The following is a 20,362-nucleotide window of genomic DNA, read 5'->3' as shown; positions in this document are numbered from 1 at the left end:
CTTGGTTCCTCTCCTCCCTAGCCACTACCCAGCTGACAGGCCACAGATAATTATTTTCTGGAAAGACTTTTGCTTAGGGGAAGAAAAGATGGGAGAAAACAAGATGCAATTTATTAGATTAAATCAATTTATGTATATTTTGGCCAGGCTGAGTAGCAATGGCCCATGTCTGTTTTGTACTATTAGCTCATTTTGTAGCTAATGAAGCACCATGGTGGCTGGAATTGATGGGAAGGAGGGTGTGAGGGAGGAAGGAAGGAAGGAGGGAGGAGCCTAGAGGAGCATGTGGAAAGAGATTTCTGCAGTCTGTCTGGAGAGATGCCCAGATTTCCCAGCCAAAAAAACAAATAAAAATAAATAAAAGGCAAGTGCTGAATGACACAAATTATGATATTAAGTAGGGATATGTTATTGAAAATGTGTCATTCAGCCAGCTCGCTACTCATGGGGGTGGGGGGCCGAGGGCTGGGGGTGTGTTGTGTTGTCTGGCGAATCGGATCTGCAGACAATTAAACTGAATACTCTTCTCTCAGAGGTCTTTCGAGCTGTGGGTTGAAAAAAAAATGTAAATGTTACATATTCCAAGGATCTGATTTGCATCCTGCTCAGATTTCTTTAAAAACAAAAAAACAAAAACAAGAACAACCCATGATAATAAACCTTGTGGATTTTGCTTCTGTCATTTTTTTTTTTAATGGGGGGAAGGGGGGCGTATTCTAGAGACCTCCTCTTTGGTGTTAGCTTCTTTCTATCAACATAAATAACCTTTTCTCTCCCCTCCCCCTACCAAGCCATTGCTATTCCTGCTGTCCTATTGCTGTGCTGAATCTGCACTGCCGGCTGCTTATTACGTACAGCAGGAGGATTGTTGACAAGTGCTCTGAAGCCTGCCTCTCGCTCTTTTTCTCTCTCTTTCTCTCTCTCTCTCTCTGTCTGTCTGTCTCTGTCTCTCCCTCCCTCCTCCCTCCCCCTCATCTTTCCCTCCTTCCTTCCCCCTCTCTCCCCCTCTCTCCTTCTCTGTCTGTCTCTCTCTCTCTCTCTCTCTCTCTCTCTGCAATGATCCGGCTCTGAGGATGGCTGTTCCACGGGTCTGTCAGGTGCAGTGTTTGGTGGCTTGTCTTGAGGAGCCTGGGATAGAAGGTGTGTTCCTATAAACAAAATGAAATCGAGCTCTAGATTTTGTTTTAGGCTGATGTGGCTTTTGTTGAACAAATAGGCCTTTGTGGGTCCCTGATGGAGTGCTGATTAAATCCGTTATGGATGGCAAGGTGCTGTATAGCAGTATGTAAAGTATTGTGATTTGCTTAATATTAATATTCTTTCCTCTTTGATATCCTCCCTCGGGGGCAGTGCTGTGGCCTGCAAAGGTGCTGTGGAAATTTACAAGGGGAGAATTCATGCTGTTAGCTCTGTTGACCATTTTGGTCAAAGCTGCAGTGTTAACCAGGCACCGGTAGGTTTGAACCTTCCTTTCAGGACTTGTCAGGCATCTAGCTTTATCAGTCTTCTTCATATTAATGCTTATTTAATATCATTTTAAGCATTATAGATAAATACATATAACAGGATGCAAAATGCAGTAGCTTACTGGCTGTAGTGAGGGAAGTAGAGATCATATGATTTCATTTTGCCTTCCCCCCACTTTTAAAATGGTGGGGGAAACTGAGGCATATTAAGAGATGTTTTTATTAAGAATGACTTCTCCATGGGTACAGAGTGCCTTGGATTTGGGAAATAGAAATAAGCTTTTAACTGCTAGTCTTCTGTTATTTCTTTAATATTATATGCATTCAACCTTATTGAATAGACTGGATTCTGGGTCATTCAAATACTTGCCAGTGTTAGCTATTGGAATAGATCTGCAAGGTACAGACAACCCCCTGCATCCTTACAAATTCAATTTATTCCTGTATTACTGTAGTTCCACCTCTTTCCTATCCCAGCTTCCAGTGTAATTGACTTGAATGAAATCTGGCTTAAGAGGCAATAGGTCTAACTGAACTTTGAACCCAGCTTTACAGTTACCTCATTTAATGCCTTTGGGCATAAAATTCTGCCTTATTTCAGTCATTCTGGAGAACAGGTGAATGATTGTCTTGTTTTAAATGTTTGGTGTACTTTCCTCCACTGATGCAAGGAGGACAGTAATGAAATATACACAAAAGGCTCTGGACTCCCTGGAAGAGACTTTGTACAAAGCCTTGACAAAGTTCATTCCCCGGAAGACCAATAACTAGTAAGTGATGTTTTCTAGATTGCATTAAACTTAGCTTTGTTTATTTACCTTGACAAAGGTGAGGCAGACCTGTATCCTAACCTGGCCTCCCAAACAACTTAGTTCTGGGAACACAACTTGGCACCTTTGGGCTCCATGCTTGCTTTCCTATACAATGGGCAGATTCATATTCCTATATCTTTGATTGGTCTCTCCCTGTATAGAATGCAAACTCCTTCAGGGTAGAATTTATTTCATTCTTTCTCCTTGTATCCCTGGTGTCTAGTAGGGTGCTTGTCATAACAAGTACTTAATAAATGATTATTGACTGATTACTTCTCACAAGGTCTCTGTCAGTATCATATCAGGTCTATGTCTAGTGGTATATGAATGGCAGTTCCTGTTTTTATTCTTGCAGGTGCATCAAGCTATTAGGACAAACATTAAGTGGCATATGCATCTCTGGCTTTTTTCCTGAACGTTTGAGTACTCATTAGAGTTTGAGTAAATTAAGATTTTATATACTTTAGTATTTGAAAAGAAATCTGTGTGGATTTTTTAAAAGTGAAGTATTCTTTGCACAAACTTAATCCCTCAAGATTTATTATTTCTGTTATGTGAGTTTATATCTGAGTATGCTGGGTTTTCAGCAAGTGAGGCACTACTCTTTTCTAACTCATATTTTGAGGCAAGTTGTCATCTTTCCTCTCTCTCTGTTCACGATGGACCAGGACAAAGCCATGATGGTTCCTTTTCCAAAGCTTTTTAGCTTTCATTCTAAGATATTACAGATGGCTCCTTTTCCTTTGGTCACATTTCTTCTTTTTCTTTTTCTTTTTTTTCCCTCTCTACCAGGCTGCCTCTTATGGTTGGTAGGATTGGGATTTTCCTTTTGGTGTACAGCTCAGTTGTTTGCGATTGCTTTCAAGGCATATTTGACAAAACTGGGAACTCCTCCATTAATTGCTGTGTTCAGAATAAAAAGAAGTTAGTGTAGAATGATGAGGATGGGATTGGATGTTGAGGATGAGAATCAATGGATTATCTTTGTGACCTTGAGCGAATGACCCCTTTGTTCCTCAACTTTTCCATCTGTAAAAGAAGGGGAATTGACCCTGGCATTGACAAGATTGATTACTTGCTCAGGTTTTGTCTTGTTTTTTTTTTTTTTTTTTCCCTCTCTCTCTGCCAGAATTTACCTCCTTGTAGTTTGGGTTGTAATATCATGTCCCTAGGAAGGGTTGTTGCAGGATCATCAGTGGGAAATACAGAGACTGGAGCTTTGGGTAATAAGGTCAGAAAAGGCTCATAAATATAACCACATTCCCTTAGAGACAATAGCCTACCGAAGGCTTCCTGTCATCCTTCCACAATTTGACCAGAAATCAGGTGAAAAGGGATAGATGTTTCCTTGGAGAATTTAGAAGAGTGATGGGGAAGTCAGAAAAGAAGAGAGTCAATTCATAAAATTAAACAATTGAAAGAATAGGGTTTCTTGACCTTTCCTGTGTCATGAACCCCTTTGGCCTTCAGGTGATAGAAGGCTATGACCCCTTCTCAGAGTAATATTTTAAAACGTATAAAACAATTTATGAGATTATGAAGAAAATCAATTATTTTCAAATACCATTCTTAAAATGTTGAAATGAAAAAAGAAAACAATAAACATTCATGGACTCCAGATTAAGAAGCCAGGTTCCAGAGCAAAGGGGGGTGAAAGCCAAACAAAACGACATTGAATTAAAAACAGCTTTGTTTTATTATAAAATTATAAATCACTGCAGATTTCCTGTTAGGGAGCAGAGGGATAGAAAGTAGGGGTCAGGTTTGGAAAGAAACCTAAGTGGACAAGTATTTGCCTTTGTCAGGCTGATCAGAATTTAAACAGCTTCTTCTAGTTTATTTCCATTGGGGGGGGGGGGGTCTAGGAAACCTTTCCTGGAAATTAGGTTCTGTGCTCTTCTCTCCCCAACACGAATTTGGTACTTTTCCATGGCCTTGGTTCTGTTCCATGGTTGAAAGAGTCCAGGGGGGTGTGGTAGAGAAGGGTACTCCTGTACTCTGTAATGCCCCTGCCCTGCAGAATGTTTATGATCATGTATCTTCAGGTGTTTGAGACAGGAAATTGTAGGCTTTCCAAGAACCATTTCCCTGGTCTCTCCTGCCTTTGTCCTTTCCCCTTAAATCCCTAGCTCCTTTCCTCTGAGATTCCTTCCAGTTTACAAATTTGTTGCTATCTCATGTATCATTGTTTGCATTTTTGTCTCCCCCATTAGATCTAGAGCTCCTTGAGGTCAGGAACTGTTGTTGCTTTCTCTTTATATCTCCACTGCTTAGCATAATACCAAGTTTATAGAGAGTACTCAATAAATGCTTGTGGCCTTAGAGACTATCTTAGAATTTTGCATGAGCTACTCTGTGTGTGTCTGTGTGTATACACTCGTGTAGATCCAAGGAGAGCGAGAGAGAGAGAGAGAGAGAGAGAGAGAGAGAGAGAGAGAGAGAGAGATTGATTGTCACACTTGCTCATTGTAAACCTTTTGTCTGTCCCGGGGTGTAGGAATGAGGAGAAACTTTCCTTGTCATTACTGATGCTAGACCTCCTACTTTTCCGGTGTAGCATATTTGGGCCTCCCCCCACGTCTGTCCAGAAATGTAAAGAAAGATGGATTAGGTTACTAGTCACTGGAGTTGGCTTTGAGATGGGTTGTTACAAATGTGCTCTGTGGAAAGGGCCACACTATCTTGTGCACATAGTAGGTGCTTAGCTAGTGAAAACAATAGGATCCAAGATACAATTCAATAGATTTTTGTTGTTGAAACCAAATTATTTGCTGACCTAGAGCTCTAGGCTATTTTTCAGGAATATTGAGAGAAGCTTGTGCATAAAATTTTCCTGACTAGAATGCAAAATTTAGAGACAAAGGGAAATTGATAGCCTTGTTTCATTCCATCTACTTGGTGGCCATTTTCAATACGGAAGGTAATAGCTCTTATAATCTCTCTCTCTCTCTCTCTCTCTCCCTCCCCTTCTCTCCTGTCTCCTTTCTTCTCTTTCCTCTCTCCTCTCTCTGTCTCCTTTTTTTTTCTCCTTCCCGCCCCTCCTCCCAGCTGCCTGACTGTTGGTCTTTGGCATGATGGTCATCCTGCTGCCTGTCAAAGTTCAGCTCTTCCCTTCTGTCCTTACCTTTATGTATGTCCTGAGGGGTGACCTGACTGTGCACAATGACAAAGAGATGAGGTCCCTGTGGTTGGCGTTGCTTTCTTGACTTTTAGGCTCCAGGCCAGCATTCCTACACTAGGTAAATAGCTTAGAAGCTCAAATTGTTGAACCTGTGAAGGTAACCTTTTCTACTCTGCTTGCCCCATGGCCTTTCTTGTTCTGCACTCTCCCAGGCAAAGACAGGGAACCCAAATAATTTTTCATGGTGTCTTTTTTTTTTTTTTAATTTTGTTTTGTTTTCTTTTAAATTCTTCACTGGGACTTTCACAGTAGAGGCAAACTGAGCATTCTGCACACCTAAGCACCTTCAGATCCAAAAGCCTTTCCATCCTAGAAAGAAAGAGGAGGCAGCGCTTTCACTAATTCTGAATTTACACTTATAAAAGAAAGATTGGGCAGCAACTGTTGGAAGCCTTACGGTGGAAGCTTGCCGCCTGTTTAATATGTAATGTGATACCTTGTCTCACAGTGACAAGGTGACAGATGGCTTTGGCTCTATAAAACAGAATTACCTTTTGTGCATCTCTTGCACAACGGAGCTCAATACAGTAGCACTCCCTAATATGCTAATTAGTTGGGTGTGCTACAGATGTTCTAGAAGTCCTGGAACAGCTTCAAAGGTCTCATTGTTTTCCCTTTATTTCTAGTCTTTCTCTAGGTCTGGATTGGGGGGGTTGAGGGAGCTCTTGAACACAGGTGATTCTTTTGATATTATTTGAATTGTTTTATGGCTGTATTGTATAAGTTGGGGGTGGGGTGGGAGGATAGGCCAGTTGCAGTTATAATTTTTTTCCCATAATAGGGGAAAAAAAACAGGTTAGTGAGAAAAGAAGAATTTCCTTCAAACATATAATCTGAACCTTTGGGTAGAATTAAAACTAAGCTCTCTTGCATTTTTAGCTATAACTTCCTAACCTCTTTTGTGTTTGAGCCCAGGGGCAGGAAAATGCTAATATATGTCTAACTTCAGCAGGCCTCTCTTTCCAATAATGGTTGCTGCACAGCCCTCTAACCTTTCTTGTTCATTCTTTTTCAGTGCTGGGGGAAAAAAACGAAGCTCAAGTTGCTATGTTGAGTTGCCAGGCTCTGGTCGGCATTTCATTTCTTGCTCATTTGGAAGGTGGAAGGAAAAGCTACTGGACTTGGCAGTCATTACTGATTACAGGGTGCTGTTTTCTGTTTGTTTTTCTTCTGAGTTTGGAGTGTGTGTGTTGTAAAAGGTTGACTTGAGCTTTGTGGTGTGGGGTCAGTGGAACTGTATCAGAGCCCTGTTACAAATATCACCTCTCCTATTTGTCCTTGGCTTGGATGGGCCTGTAGTCCAAGCACCCGTTGGGCCCAGAGGCCTCCAGGGTGGTTGTAGTGCAGCACCTGTTTCTTTATTGAGAGATAAAATGGAAGTGCTTCAGTCTGGTCAATATTAATACAAGAGAGAAAGAGGTCTTGGGAAGACTGGATGGAATTTTCCTCTGTTCCTGGAAAAAGAAGCAAGTGGCAGGGCACAATTAAAATGTAGTTTGGTGTTTTGAAAGATGGAGTCTTTTATCTTAGTTTCTTTCCCTGACTAAAAACAATTGGGACAGAAGGACACCTGCCCTGCCCATCAACCCCATTTGCATTAATGGGAGAAGCCCAAAAGTATTATCTGAGTGGCTTAGATCATGTTATAATTATGTCTGTTCTGCCTGGTGGTCCTGACCAGCTGTTTGGAAGGAAAGGGGGACCGTGTGGTCCTGGTTGTATGGCTTGTATTGAAATACCCAAGCTAGATCTGAATCGTGTTCAGTAGACTACAGAGACAGAAGGAAGTCCTAGCCAAATGTGTAGATGCTTGCCCAGGGATAAAGCTTATTTTTCTCCTCAGCAGTATGGGAGAATTTAATGGATGATGATTCACCAATTAATAAAATTTATTAATTCTTTTGCCTGTAATGATATTAACCCTCTTTCTTTTTAATGGAAGATGATTTACCAGTTAATAAAATTTGTTATTTCTTTCCCCTGTAATGATATTAACCCTCTTTCATCCAGAATTCGGAAAGGTAGAGTTTGGAGAAAAATCTAAGTCTGTATGTTGTCTTAAATTTCTGACAATCTACATGTTCCCCAGGTGACATATCAGACATTCTACTTTTAGGCTCCAGTTTTCTTACCTGTGAAATGAATGGGTTAGATTGTTAAGACCCCTTCTAACAGCCTGGAATAGTGGATGGAGTCAAAACAATCTGAATTCTAATCCCACTCCAGATGGTATGAGGTGTGTCCCAAGACAGACTCTGTTTCCTCATCTATTAAATGGGGAAAAGAATATTCCCTACCTAACAAGGTTGTTATGGGTTTCAAATGATGTAATGCATGTAAAGGGCTTTGTAGAAGCTAAAAGCATTATATTATTTAGTCAGATACCATTAACATTGTGTATAAACTCACTTCAACCAGCATCTGTTAAGCAACTGCTGTGTTCCAGATATTATACTTTGTCAATAAATAGTGACTTGCTGAATGCCCAGCTGATATATACATGGACCTATAGGAGAACCTTAGTGTTTTTACTTTAGATTATACATTTTAAACGCATGGAAACCCTCTCATAAGTACTTCCATAGTCAAATGCCATGTAGCCACATTGTCCATTTATATTGAAGTAGCTACAGGAGAGAGGCTGCCATCTTGGCTGCTGCTACCACCACCACCAGTCTTAGGAGCCATTTCCAAGGACTACATCCATTGGGAGAGGCATTCAAAAGTTGCATTTTGTCTGCCGATGTTTATTTGGACCCCAGTTTCAAAACATTGTGGGACCTCAACAACCTGTTTCCCAGGGGGTACAATTTTTATATATTCTTTAGTAATACATAAAATAGTTATATAGATAATTATAAAATGTGGACAATTCAAGTATATTTTTGGTAATATTCTATAACTTAAAATATGCTTATATAGATAGATCATAAGCTTATCTTCCAGAGCTGGAAAGGACTGTATGGGTCCCACCCCCTTTTTTTTAATCTTATTTTTTCTTTTTAGCAGATGAGGAAACTAAAAGATTAAGAAAGATTAAGTTATTTATACAAGGCCACACAGCTTCTATGCAGCAGAACTGGGATTCAAACTCAAGGATTTTGACTTCACTTTCTGTTTTCTTTCTCTGACACTTTGCAAGGAATTGTAAAATCTTAAGAATTGTTGGGTAGACCCTAAACAGTCACCTAGCAAAAACTGCTCCTGAAAAGCAGGAATTTGTTCTATGCCACATCCTTAATAGGTGATCGTCTTGCTTCTTAAACATTTTACGTAATAGGTGATCACCTACCTCATATGACAGTTCATTTCCTTTTTTTTCTATAAATATTTTATTGGTCCTCTTATTAAAAATATCATTATCACTTTCCAAAAACTTCTCTTTCCCACCAACCTCCCAATCCTTTCTTGTATGAGATATAATCAAACAAAACAAATCAACCCATTGGTCTTGTCTGAAAATGTATTCTTACTTTCTTATCTGTTGCCCATCACCTACACCTACCTCTTTTCTGGGAGGTAGGAGGCATGCTTCACCATCAGGTCTTGAATTTGTGATTGGTCATCGCATTGATCAGTGCTCAGAAGCCTTTTAATGTCATTTTCCTTTATGCTGTTGTGTTTATCATTTAAGTTGTTTCTTTGTTTCTTATTTTACTTTGTATCAGTTTATACAAGCCTTCCCAAATGTCTTATTTCTTAATATTCATAATTTCTTATGCTACAATATTGTTTTATTAGTATAGTACAATTCACTTCACCATTTCTTAATGGATTTATCACAAATTACTAGTTTCTTTGCTACTAGAAAAAGTGCTGTTCGAAATATTTATGTTGATGTGGGGCATTTCACTCTTTCACCTCCTTGAGGGGAGGTGCCCTGCAATGATTATTTGTTGAGTCAGAGTACATATTCCACTTTTGCAGACTTAGTTGTAAAAAATGTTGCATTTTGGAGTTAAAAAAAAAAAGTTAGGTTAAGTTGAAACCTGCCTTCTCTAAAATTCACCCAGTGACAACTATTATTCCTTCTAGGTGATGACTGCCTTGAAATATTGAAAAAAATATTGAAAAAAAGATTCCCCATAGATATGAAAATTTCTTTTACCCAGTACTTATATAACATGGTTTCAAGATTATTATCTTTTTGGTTATTTTCATTGGGACTCCCCCTAGATTTTTACTTTTTCTCCTAATACATGACATACAGTGGAGTGTTGCATACAGAGTTGGAATTGATGTGTTGGTTGATTTTCTTGAATTGTTTTTCTCGTCTTTCGTTTTAACCTGTTATTACAAGGGAGGGCTTGCTGGGAGCAGAGTGGAGAGAGATATGTTTAGAAATGAAAGTGTTTTAAAAACAAAAGACTTAAAAATGTTTTCAAAAAATGTGGCAAATAGTGTTTTAACACAGAGGACAGTGGTAATATTACTTTCCTTCATTTAAAAATGGCACTTTTTGTCACCATAGCCTTATTATATTTGATTTTTAAGCAGACACATCACATAGTTGACTCATTCTCATCTTACAGTAATCTAAACCTTAGATCTCTTCACATGCAAGATATTGTTAAGCCAAGTGTTCTTTGTCCTACTTCTGCAATTGTGTGTGTGTGTTTTAAGCCTAAATTCAGGATTTTTCCTGTATCTTTGTTAGCTTTCCTTTCAAGCCTACCTTTTATATCTTTTAAGTCATTTATAAAATTGTTGAATTGGACAGACTATAGGACCTTTCTTTATGACACTAGAGAGTTTTACCTGACAACATTATTCCGTTAATCAGCACTTCTTTGGGTATGGTTGTTCAGTTAGATATATGAATTCTGTAATCCTTATATATGTATGCATATATATCCATCTTGTTTATAAGATATGACAAAAGATTTTCTTTTTTTAAAAAAAAAAAAAAGGAGCTAAACTTCACTTGGCAGAATGAGTTCTTATTGAACCCTATGATGGTTCCTAGAGATTTGTTTTTAAAAATTGACAGATTTTTGATACATCTGCTTTTTTATTTGATAGATTTTGTGGTAACAAAAGGTATAAAACCAAAAATCTAACCCCCTGAAAACTTATATTAGACAGTCTCACATTCTGCATCTATTTTTATATTTCTTGATTTTGTTCCCATTTGTCAACTTTTAGAGTTCAGTTTTTTTTTTAAAGTTGGTTAGGAATCACTTATTCATCTATTCTATAATTTTAATGTCAAAATCTTGATGTCACTTGTCCTGTAATTTCTGTAGTTTCCAGGATCTACCTTTTTCCTCAGGAGAGATTAGAGAGAAGAAAGGAAGAAGGAAAAAAAAATGGTTCAGGACGAAGAGCAACCAACAAAAATAATAGAAAAGTGGACATTGAATGGATGGTAATGTAAGGAAGGAAAGGTAACGTCTTTTCTCTGTGGTAGTGAAGCTAGAGAGAGAAACACACACACACAGATGGACAGACAGACATTTCATAGTTAAGTAAAATATGTTTGTAGATTTGGAGAGGCTTGATGAGTGAGAGGGAGAGGGGAAAGAAAGTACCATTGATTTTCTGATGAGAGTAAAGAACAGGTTTTTTGGATAGTCCAGGAGAGAGATGGAAGTACAGGAAATTACAGTCAGGATGACCAATTTCAAAATTGGAGATCTTGGAGATAAACGGTTTTGAGTGATGGTAGAGGGTGTGACCTAGAGTAGGAAGTAGAGAACATATATTATTAGTCAAGGAGAGAAGAAAATATGTATAGCCATGTAGTAGGAAGGATCTATTGAATTTTCAAGTTACCAAGGAGGAGAAAGGGACAACAGGAAGACAGTAAGCCCATGTGCTGATGTCATTGAGGACAGTGGAGAATGACTTAAATTTTATGAGATGATTGTATGATAATAAATAACATGAGGGTATAGGAGGTTGCAGCCAGGAGCAAGGAGTTAATCTATGCCTCTTTCTGCCCCTGTGTATCAAGGGTTAGAGGTGTGGTGTTCTGTGAGAGAGAATATGTATTGGGGAGGGTGCCTAAGAGATAGAGTGTCCTAAGGCGAAAGCTAGATTTCAGTCATTTGGAGGGGAAGGTAAGTGTTTGAGCAGGAAGGAGAGTTAGTTGACTTCTTAAAGAGTGTGAGTATAGAAAAGCAGAGCAGAGAGGAATAGGCAGTAGGGAGATATATTATGAACCAGAATTAAGTTATGGAAAAATTATTTGTATGGTGGTGTTTTGGGATGACCTTGGTTTGAGAGAGATTGGGGAGGGGACTTGGAAACTGAGAAATATTGAGAAAAGAGTAGGTGGAATTCTTTAGAGTAATTCTATTTCTAGAAGACTCTAGAGAACTGATAGTATCAGCCCTGGCTCATGGGATCAGAGGCTGAGTGATAAAGGGAGTAGTTTATGGGTAGAGAGGAAGAGAAGTCAAGGAGGCAACACTACTTTCCCCTTCATTATTGTTTATCTATAATCTACTGATTATTTAAAAAACCAAATGGTGGAGAAGTTTACTTTTTAAAGAATACAAATCCTATCCTGGAGTGGCACATAATAGGGAAAACACCAAGAAAAATACCCCATTTTATTATGATGAATAAGCAACCAAACCTTATAGAATAAAGCCTCTCTCAAAACTGCCTTTAAGCCTATGCCACATGGCTCCATATTGTTATTGGTGGCAAATATTTGTCCTTTAAGCAGAGTTTTGACTTTTGGAAATTGCCAAAAAGTCATTGAAAATTGAATGTAGTGAATGAACTATCAAGCTGGACAATACCATATTTTGTTAGAAAGATGATGTGATTTTTCTTCTGTGGGTTCACCACTGAGTTCCATATTAGTCCTTAAACCAGAGTTCCCAAGAATTATTTTGAGTTATGGCAGCATCAGTTTTCAAGGAGACCACAAAGTCTTCCAGACTTGGTTCAATGGAAAGAACTCTAGATAAAGTGTCAAAGGACCTGGTGTCAAACCCTGGCTTTTCTACCTACTTCTCTGTGGGATGTTGGGCAAGTGTCTTAAGCTTTCTGTAGCTCAGGTTTCTATTTTGTGAAATCAGGGTGTTTTATAAAAACTAAGGGACTTCTGTGGTCCCTTCCAACCCTAAATTTGTGGTGGTGTGTAAGTTATGTTGTCCATATTTCATAATTATACCTCATTATCACTTCTGTGTCATCTTCTGAACTACAGGATGATTGGTGGATGTGATTGAAGTTTAGGCAGTTTTCCAGTCAGTTGTAGAATTTGTCCTATTAGTTTGTTAGATTTTTTCCTTCTCTTTGAATTACTTTCTCATTACAGATTTATTTCTTTGTTGTCCTCCAAATGTCAAACTTAGGGTTAAGTCCCAACTTTCTTATACTCCTTAATTAAAGAATCGTTCATCCCCCTTTGAAGCTTCTGCTTCAGATTTTGGTCTCCGTCCAGGCTGCAGCATACCATCAGCATCCCAGTATGCTGCTCTCCAGCGTTCCTTTTAACCATATGATATTCCCTTTTCTCACCTGTAGGGCTCCTCGCTAATGGCCAATCTAAGGGATTAGGACCAGCATCAGAACAGTCAGAGAATGAGAAGGACGACGCATCACAAGTGTCCTCAACTAGCAACGATGTTAGTTCTTCAGATTTTGAAGAAGGGCCATCCAGGAAAAGGTCAGTGTGTGTGAGAAAACTGATTACCTTAACTATATGCTATAATCATATACCACATCAGTAGTTACCAGTGATCATAGCAGCAGGGCAAGATGGGGACCCTGCTTTTTAATTTTATGTAAGATTAGGGGCAATGTCTAGTACAAAGTTTGTTGAAGTGTGGGGATTTTAGAGGCTGGATTCTGGACTTTCTGCAATTGAGTTAGTTTAATTTCCATTAAATAAGAAAGCAAAGATTGGCTCACATCCTTGTTTGAAAGAAAAATGTGTTGTATCTCGTTTTTCTAACCTTACAGAAAAAATATCAGCTATAAAGGGTATTCTTAAAATAAGGCTGAAAACAGCAGTTAACTCTGAAAAACATGATAATGAATTGACAGTTTAAGGTTTCACAGAACCAACTATTGATAGTGATTCTCTTCATCAACTGTCTTCTTTTATAACATATTCTAACATCTTCCTTATCTTTTTATATCCAAAGCTCATTCACTTTTATTTCTTTGTCTTCCTCAGACTTGTTTAAAATTGAATTTTCTCTCTTGACCTTTTACCTACTTGGTTTTTCTTCTTGACTTTTTACACACTTAGCTTTACTTTTTTTTGTGACCTCTGGTAGGTCTGAGAAAAGTTTCAGACTATGTTCAGTTTAAATATTTGCAAGGGCAAAGAATTCCCTTCCCCTCTGGCCTTCTTCCCTTCCTCCAGATGTGAGGGTACTTATAGGAAACTCCACTAAAGTAAACTGTTGGCAAAGAATTGAGTGTGTTGGAAGGAAATGACTAGCTTGGCCACATACACATATAGCGAGAACCAACTACCATCATCTTCTAGAATTTGAGACTTACTGTCGGCACTTAATCTAATTTGTTTATAATGCTTACTCTGAAGGAAGGGGTGTCTATCCAGGGAAGAACTCTTGGCAGAGTGTTTGTGAACAGCCTAAAGATAAAGTTTGATCCATTTCTAAAAGATTATGCTTTTATTCAAAAGTAATTTCTCTTTACCTGCTGATTGTCTAGTTCACTTATCTAGATTGAAATTATTGGCTTGGGCTTGAAGATCTCTGTGGGCCCCTTTTAACACTGGAAGACTTTGATCTAATCCTCTTAATTTAGGGAAGGTCAACTCATTGGCAGTTGGAGAACTTTGCCTTTGAGGTTATGTCAATGCTACTTAAATTTGATTTCTTTGTAACACTTAATAGATTTGTGTTTTTTGTGTGAATGTTATTTATACAAAACAGCTCCCCTTTAGCCTTAATAAGATTCTTGAGAATAGTTACTGTTTGATTTTTGTCTTTGTATTTCTATCTCCCAACATAGTTGGTACTTGGCACACAGTTGGTACTTAAATGTATGTATATTGGTGGATTGGTATTTCACTGTTGTTTAGTAAATTTTGTGAAAGTGTCAAGCATTATCTTTAAAAAAAATTTTTTTAAATCTCCTTTTTTTCTCCCCCCTCCCAATAGAGAAAATAAAACTCCTGTAATTAGCATTTATAATCAAGCAAAATTAATTTCTCCTTTTGCCTTAAGATAAAATAATTAAGTACCCCTGGATTCTTGAGTCTGTGACTACTCTTTCAGTAAGTAGGTAGCCTGTTTCATCTGGAGTTGTTTGAAATCATGTTTGGTCATTTTTGTGTTAGAGTTCCCAAGTCTTTCAAAATTGTTTATTTGTAGTGTTGTTGCTTTTGTATAAATTCTTGTCTCTCTTCTGTCCATTTCACCCTACATCAATTCATACAAGTCTTCTAATTTTCTTTGAAGCTATTTCATTATTTTTCACACCATAATAGTATTTCATCAAATTCAAATACTACCTAACTTATTCAGCCATTCTCAAATTGTTAGATTGCTCCCTCAGGTTCCATTTCTTTGCCATTCATTGCAAAATATTTTTGTATGTTTGTATTTTTCCTTCTTTCCCTTATCTCTTTGAATGTATAGACCTAGTAGTGGTAATATCCCTGAGTGAAAGGGTAAGGCCCATTAATAACCTTTTTGGCATATATTTTCCAAATTGCTTTCTGGAATGACCAGATCAGTTTACAACTCCACCAACAATGCATTAATGTACCTGTTTTCCCACAGCGCGCGCCCTCCCCCCCCAGCATTTTCTATTTTTTATTTTTGTCAACTTTGCCAATCTGATGGTAAAGTCAAACTTTAGAGTTGTTGTACTTTGCACTTCTCTAATTATTAGTGATTTTTTTAGTGCAGTTAAAAAAAATATGGCCATTGATAGCTTGAATATCTAGCTCAGAAAACTTCTTGTGTATGATTTTTGAGCATTTGTCCAATGGGGAATGTGTCTTATTCTTGTAAATTTGGAACTGTTTTCTGAAAAGAGACCTTTATCAGAGAAACTTCCCTTCCCTTGTTCCCTCCTTCCCTCCGTCTCCCTCTCCCCCATTTACCACCTCCCCTTCTAGTTTTAGATGGATTGGTTTTATTTGTGTAAAAACATTTTAATGTAATCAAAATTATCCGTTTTCCCTTCTGAAATATTCTCTATCTCTTGTTTGCTCACAACTCTTTCCTTATCTATAATTTGAAAGGTAATTGCCTTCTTCTGATTTGTTTCTGATGTCATTCTTAATGTTTAGAATAGGTCACGTACCTATTTGGGGATTATCTTTGTACACATTGTGTGAGATGTTACTCTGTACCTAATTTCTGTCAGTCTGCTTTCCAGTTCTAATCAGTTTTTGTCGGACAGTTTTTATCCTAATAGATGAGATTTTTGGGTTTATCAAAGCCACAGCTACTGGACTCATTTGTTTCTATTGTATACATATTCTTTCCCACTGATTGACTTCTCTGTTGATTCTATTGGTTCTCTGTGATTACTGTCAAATGTTTTCTTACAACTCAGAAGCTCAAATAATCACCCTGTTCTTGACCCTGGTGTTAAAGGCAACATATCGGGCTAAACAGAGTTAAAGGTAGAATTGTGTTAAGGTCCTCTGTGATTTTATTATATTATTATCTTTTCCGTGATTGATAGGTACATTTCCTGGGAAATTGGTGTGACACTGCTCAGATGCTATACCTGGGAAACTTTGAAGGATGTTTTTAGGCCAACTTGGGAAAATGATTTTCACATGTACTGATGTGTTCTTGCTTATTTTCTCTTGCCCTTGCCTTTCCCTCCTTTTTCTATTTTGCAAGGTCAAAGGCATTTGGAGTCACAGATTAAGTTCTTATCTAGTTCTAGATCAATTCATTGAACCCCCTCATTTTGTAGGTGGGGAAATGGAGACCCTGGGATGTTGAATGACGTACTGTTGATCATACATGTTATAATAGAGATGAAAGGATTGAACCCCGGTACTCTGACTCTAAATTCCAGTACATTCTTCACTCTTTCTTTATGTTACCTCATTATAAACTTTATATGTAATGACTGTTAACTCATTGAAATTTTCAGAAGCTGCTAAATTTTGAATCTTACATTAGGAACAAGTCAGTTGATTACTGTATTTTTTTTCTTTCCATAGTTTGATATGGTAAGAAAGAAGAGCAGGAGTCATGTGGAAGCCTGGTGAGGTGCCATCATTGTGGAGTGGAGTGAATAGCTCCTCAGTGACACTCTGGGCATCTTGTAATGGGCAGGACATTTGCATTCTCTCTCACATTTGAATTTATGTCTCCAGGGTGCACAAAACAATATCCCCTTCTACTCTTTGCCCATCTCTCCAAAGTATGGGCTAAAAGATTTTCTTACTGTAAACCTGTATGATGTGTACATTGTAGCTTTATTTGAATGATAAATGGTAGGTTGGATTCTTTGTTGGTTTTTGAAAAACAGTTTTTGAATTCTCTCTGTCTTTCTCTTTCTCTCTTTTTTCTCTTTTGTGAGGCAGTCAGGTTAAGTGATTTGTCCAGGGTCACACAACTAATGAATATCATGTGTCTGAGACTGGATTTGAACTCAGGTCCTTCTAACTCCAGGGCCAGTGATCTAGTCACAGCACCATCTAGCAGCCCCCAGTCTTTGAATTTTCAGTAGGATTAGGAGCTTGTTATAATGGAACTTTCTCTACTGAAAACGAGTACAGTTGGAGAGGCAACATGTGATGGACAAAGTACTGGATTTGAAACCAATGGGCCTGAGTTTGAACCTTTCCTCAGCCCCTTAATACCTGTGTACTTGGGGTATCACATTTGATCCCTCTGGGTCTCAGTGTACCCATCTGTAAAATGAGTTTGTTGTCCTCTGAAGGCCCTTCCAATTCTATTCGTAGGGTCTGGAATTCTGTAGGAGTTTCATGCTAAGTTTGGTGGTGGTTGTTTTTGTTGGTGGTGGTATTGCATAAGTGAAGATGAATTAAGTCCAGTGTCCTGTCTTCAAACAATTGTTAGTCTGTGTCTTGGAACATATGACACATATATGAAGAGCTATACAAGGTCATGCATGATCAAAAGTGAGGTGTAACCTGGAGCAGTGGAGTTAATATCTCTGGTCATAACTGTTCTGGAAAAAGAGAACTAGTAAACATATGACCATCTGTTTATCATCCTAGAAAAAAAAATAAGATTCTTGGGCAAATCTCAGTTGAAGTTGACAGATGTATCCCCCTGGCATTCCCCTTGTTCTTTGCAAATTCTCCTTCCCTTTCCTTCATATTAAAATATTTTAAAGAGGGCAACTAGATATTAGGCCATAAATACTGTAACATGAGTCAGAGGCCCTCACTCCAAATACCAGCTCTACCCTAATTACCTCTATGACTTTGGTTAAGTCATAGGCTTTCTGGGCCTCAGTTTTCTCCTATAAAATCAGGGCTTCAGACTGTTCTACCTGCCCTCCCTCCCATTACCTTCATGCTGGGGTTGGGCAGGGGTAGAGAGAATTTATTTATTAAGAAACCATATTAAAACTCATGGCACATCCCGTACATGTTGTATTCTGTATAAGCTGCCCACTTTGTTCACTCTTGCCCATCTCTAGGTAACAGTACCATTCCAGTATCAATCTCAGTCTGTGATTGTCTTGAATTTTCTCTCATTTGAAAACTGGAAATATAAGCCCTTTTAAGCAGATGATGTTTGTTCTTGCTTTTCAATATCAGCATGGTTTAGTTCTTTTTTGGTCAGTTCCAACTCTGTGACCCCATTTGGGTGTTTTCTTGGCAAAGATATTGGAGTGGTTTGCCATTTTCTTCTCCAGCTCATTGGACGGATGAAGAAACTGAGGCAAACAGGGTTGAGTGTTAGTAAGTGTCTGAGGCCAGATTTGTACTTAGGAAGAGTCATCTTGTGAACTCTATCCACTTTGCCAACTAGTTGTCCCTCATCTCTCCCCTCCCTGTGGCACAGTTTCACAGTGTTATTATTTTAGTATTATGCCAGCAATAGCAGCTAGTTGGCCCAGGTCTTGGGGTCAGGAATACCTATGTTTCAGTTCTGCTAAGGTCATTTACTAGATGTGGGGCCTGAGGCAAGTCATTCAATCTTTCTCAGTCTCAGTTTCCTCATCTATAAAATGGGCATAATAACAGTACCTTCATCACCCCCCTACCTTTGTCATGAGGATCAAATGAGATATTTAGAAAGCTCTTTACAAATCTTAAAATATTTAAATATTAACTCGTATTATTAAGCCTTTGAAGCAATACTTTTGTTTTGTATTTTGGACATTAGCGATCTCTTGAACAGATAGGGAGGAATAGAAACCAAATCCTATCAAAGTTTTTTCTACATTTTTTTGCCAGAATTTTGAAATCTCATTGCCCAGTGGTTTGTTTTTTTTTTTTTTTTTTTAAGGAGGACAAATAGAAGTATAAAGATCACTTTTTGATCATGTTAAAAAAAAAAAAAAAGACACCCCCATCTTGATGAAGGCTTGCCATCTGTTTTAAAGAAAATGGCAGCCAGACAAATTCGGGCAAGGAATCTGTGGCCTAGAAAAGTCAGTGGAGACAACAGCTTGGCTGGAATGATGACCTTTTAGGAGGTTTGTTTTGCTCGCTCTTGTGGTTGTTTTCATTTGTTATGCATTTGTATAATGTTGGCTTGTGGAACAGAGGAGTTTGGGAGAAATTTACTGCGCGGCCTGGCTCCTTCAAAAGTTGATAGTAGTCTTGTTACTGTTTCACTGTTCCCATTTTATTCTATTATCTATTTCATTCTAACACCAATTTTAGAGGTATATTTATTCTCTCCCTATATTTGGTGGGTTGAAAGCTAAGTGGATAGAAGTAATTGATTATTACTTATCTAAATGACATCATTGAGGAAGGGGATGTTTGGCATAGTTTTGAAAGCCTAGGTGAGGTTAATGTGCTGCTTTTTTTTTCTGTTTTTTTGGTGATAGTAAAGAATTGGAAACAAAGTAGATGCCCATCAATTGAGGAGAGGCTAAATAAATTGTGGTGCCTGATTAGTGGAATATTTCTATGCTTGTAAGAAATGATGTGTGTGGATTATAGAAAAGCATGGGAAGATCTATCTAAACTGTTGCACAATGAAATAAGCAGAGGCAAAAGAATAATATACACAATGACTACAACAATATAAATGGAAAAATAGTCATATACCAAAAAAATCAAGTGAATGCTGCGAACTGATAAAAGACAACCGTAGCTTCAAAGAAGAGATGTGATAGGACGCTCTCAACACATCCCTTCACCAGGGTGGGAGGTCTGCAGGTGACTCATATCACCTTTTCATCTTTTTCAGTGTTTTGATTGGTTATGCTGATCCCCCCCCCCCCTTTTTTTCCCCTTTAAAAAATACTGTTTGTTATATGCCATCCTCTCTAGGAGTGGGAAGGGAAATAAATATTGGGAGAAAGTATGGTTATATAAAAAAGCAACAGCCATTAAGAAAAAATATTTTAAAAAGCAAAACAGGGGAAGGGGGGATAACCTATCATAGTTTGCTATGGGCTCTAATGATTCCTTCAAAGAGTAAGTTTCTCCTGTCTTAGTTTGAGTTGCCAAAGACAGAAGAGATGTCCCTGGTAGTTGCTTGTCCCAGTTGCTGGGGACAGCATGTTTTTGGAGAAGCTCTTCTATTTGTAAGTAACTGGAGTTTCTCTGAAATGGAACAGTGGTCACTGTCAGCTCTTTGCCGTTTAAAAGAAAAGAGAGTAACACCACTTGTTATGGCTGCTAAGGAGAGGACAAGGTATCATCAGAGAAACCATCCTACTGATGATAAATGGAGTCTTCCTGCCTCCTTGTAAAGAAAATGCATGTGTATGTGCAAGAGAAACAGCAACATGCATATACATGTGTGTGTGTGTGTGTTTATATGTAATAAATG

The 20,362-nt window shown here is 38.2% G+C and overlaps 1 protein-coding gene across 1 annotated transcript in view; it reads left to right on the top strand.

Annotated features, from left to right (window-relative positions):
* The window catches only part of JARID2 (jumonji and AT-rich interaction domain containing 2), a 308,221-nt gene that overhangs the window by 145,522 nt on the left and 142,337 nt on the right, over positions 1–20,362 (top strand). Inside the window, 1 exon segment of the mRNA XM_027876570.1 lies at positions 12,945–13,086. Coding sequence (XP_027732371.1) covers positions 12,945–13,086 — 142 coding nt within the window.

Source organism: Vombatus ursinus, unplaced genomic scaffold (assembly GCF_900497805.2).
Source record: "Vombatus ursinus unplaced genomic scaffold, bare-nosed wombat genome assembly UNPS02000577.1, whole genome shotgun sequence".
In the NCBI taxonomy this organism is placed as follows: domain Eukaryota; kingdom Metazoa; phylum Chordata; class Mammalia; order Diprotodontia; family Vombatidae; genus Vombatus; species Vombatus ursinus.
This window is presented reverse-complemented; position numbering and strand designations above follow the sequence as displayed.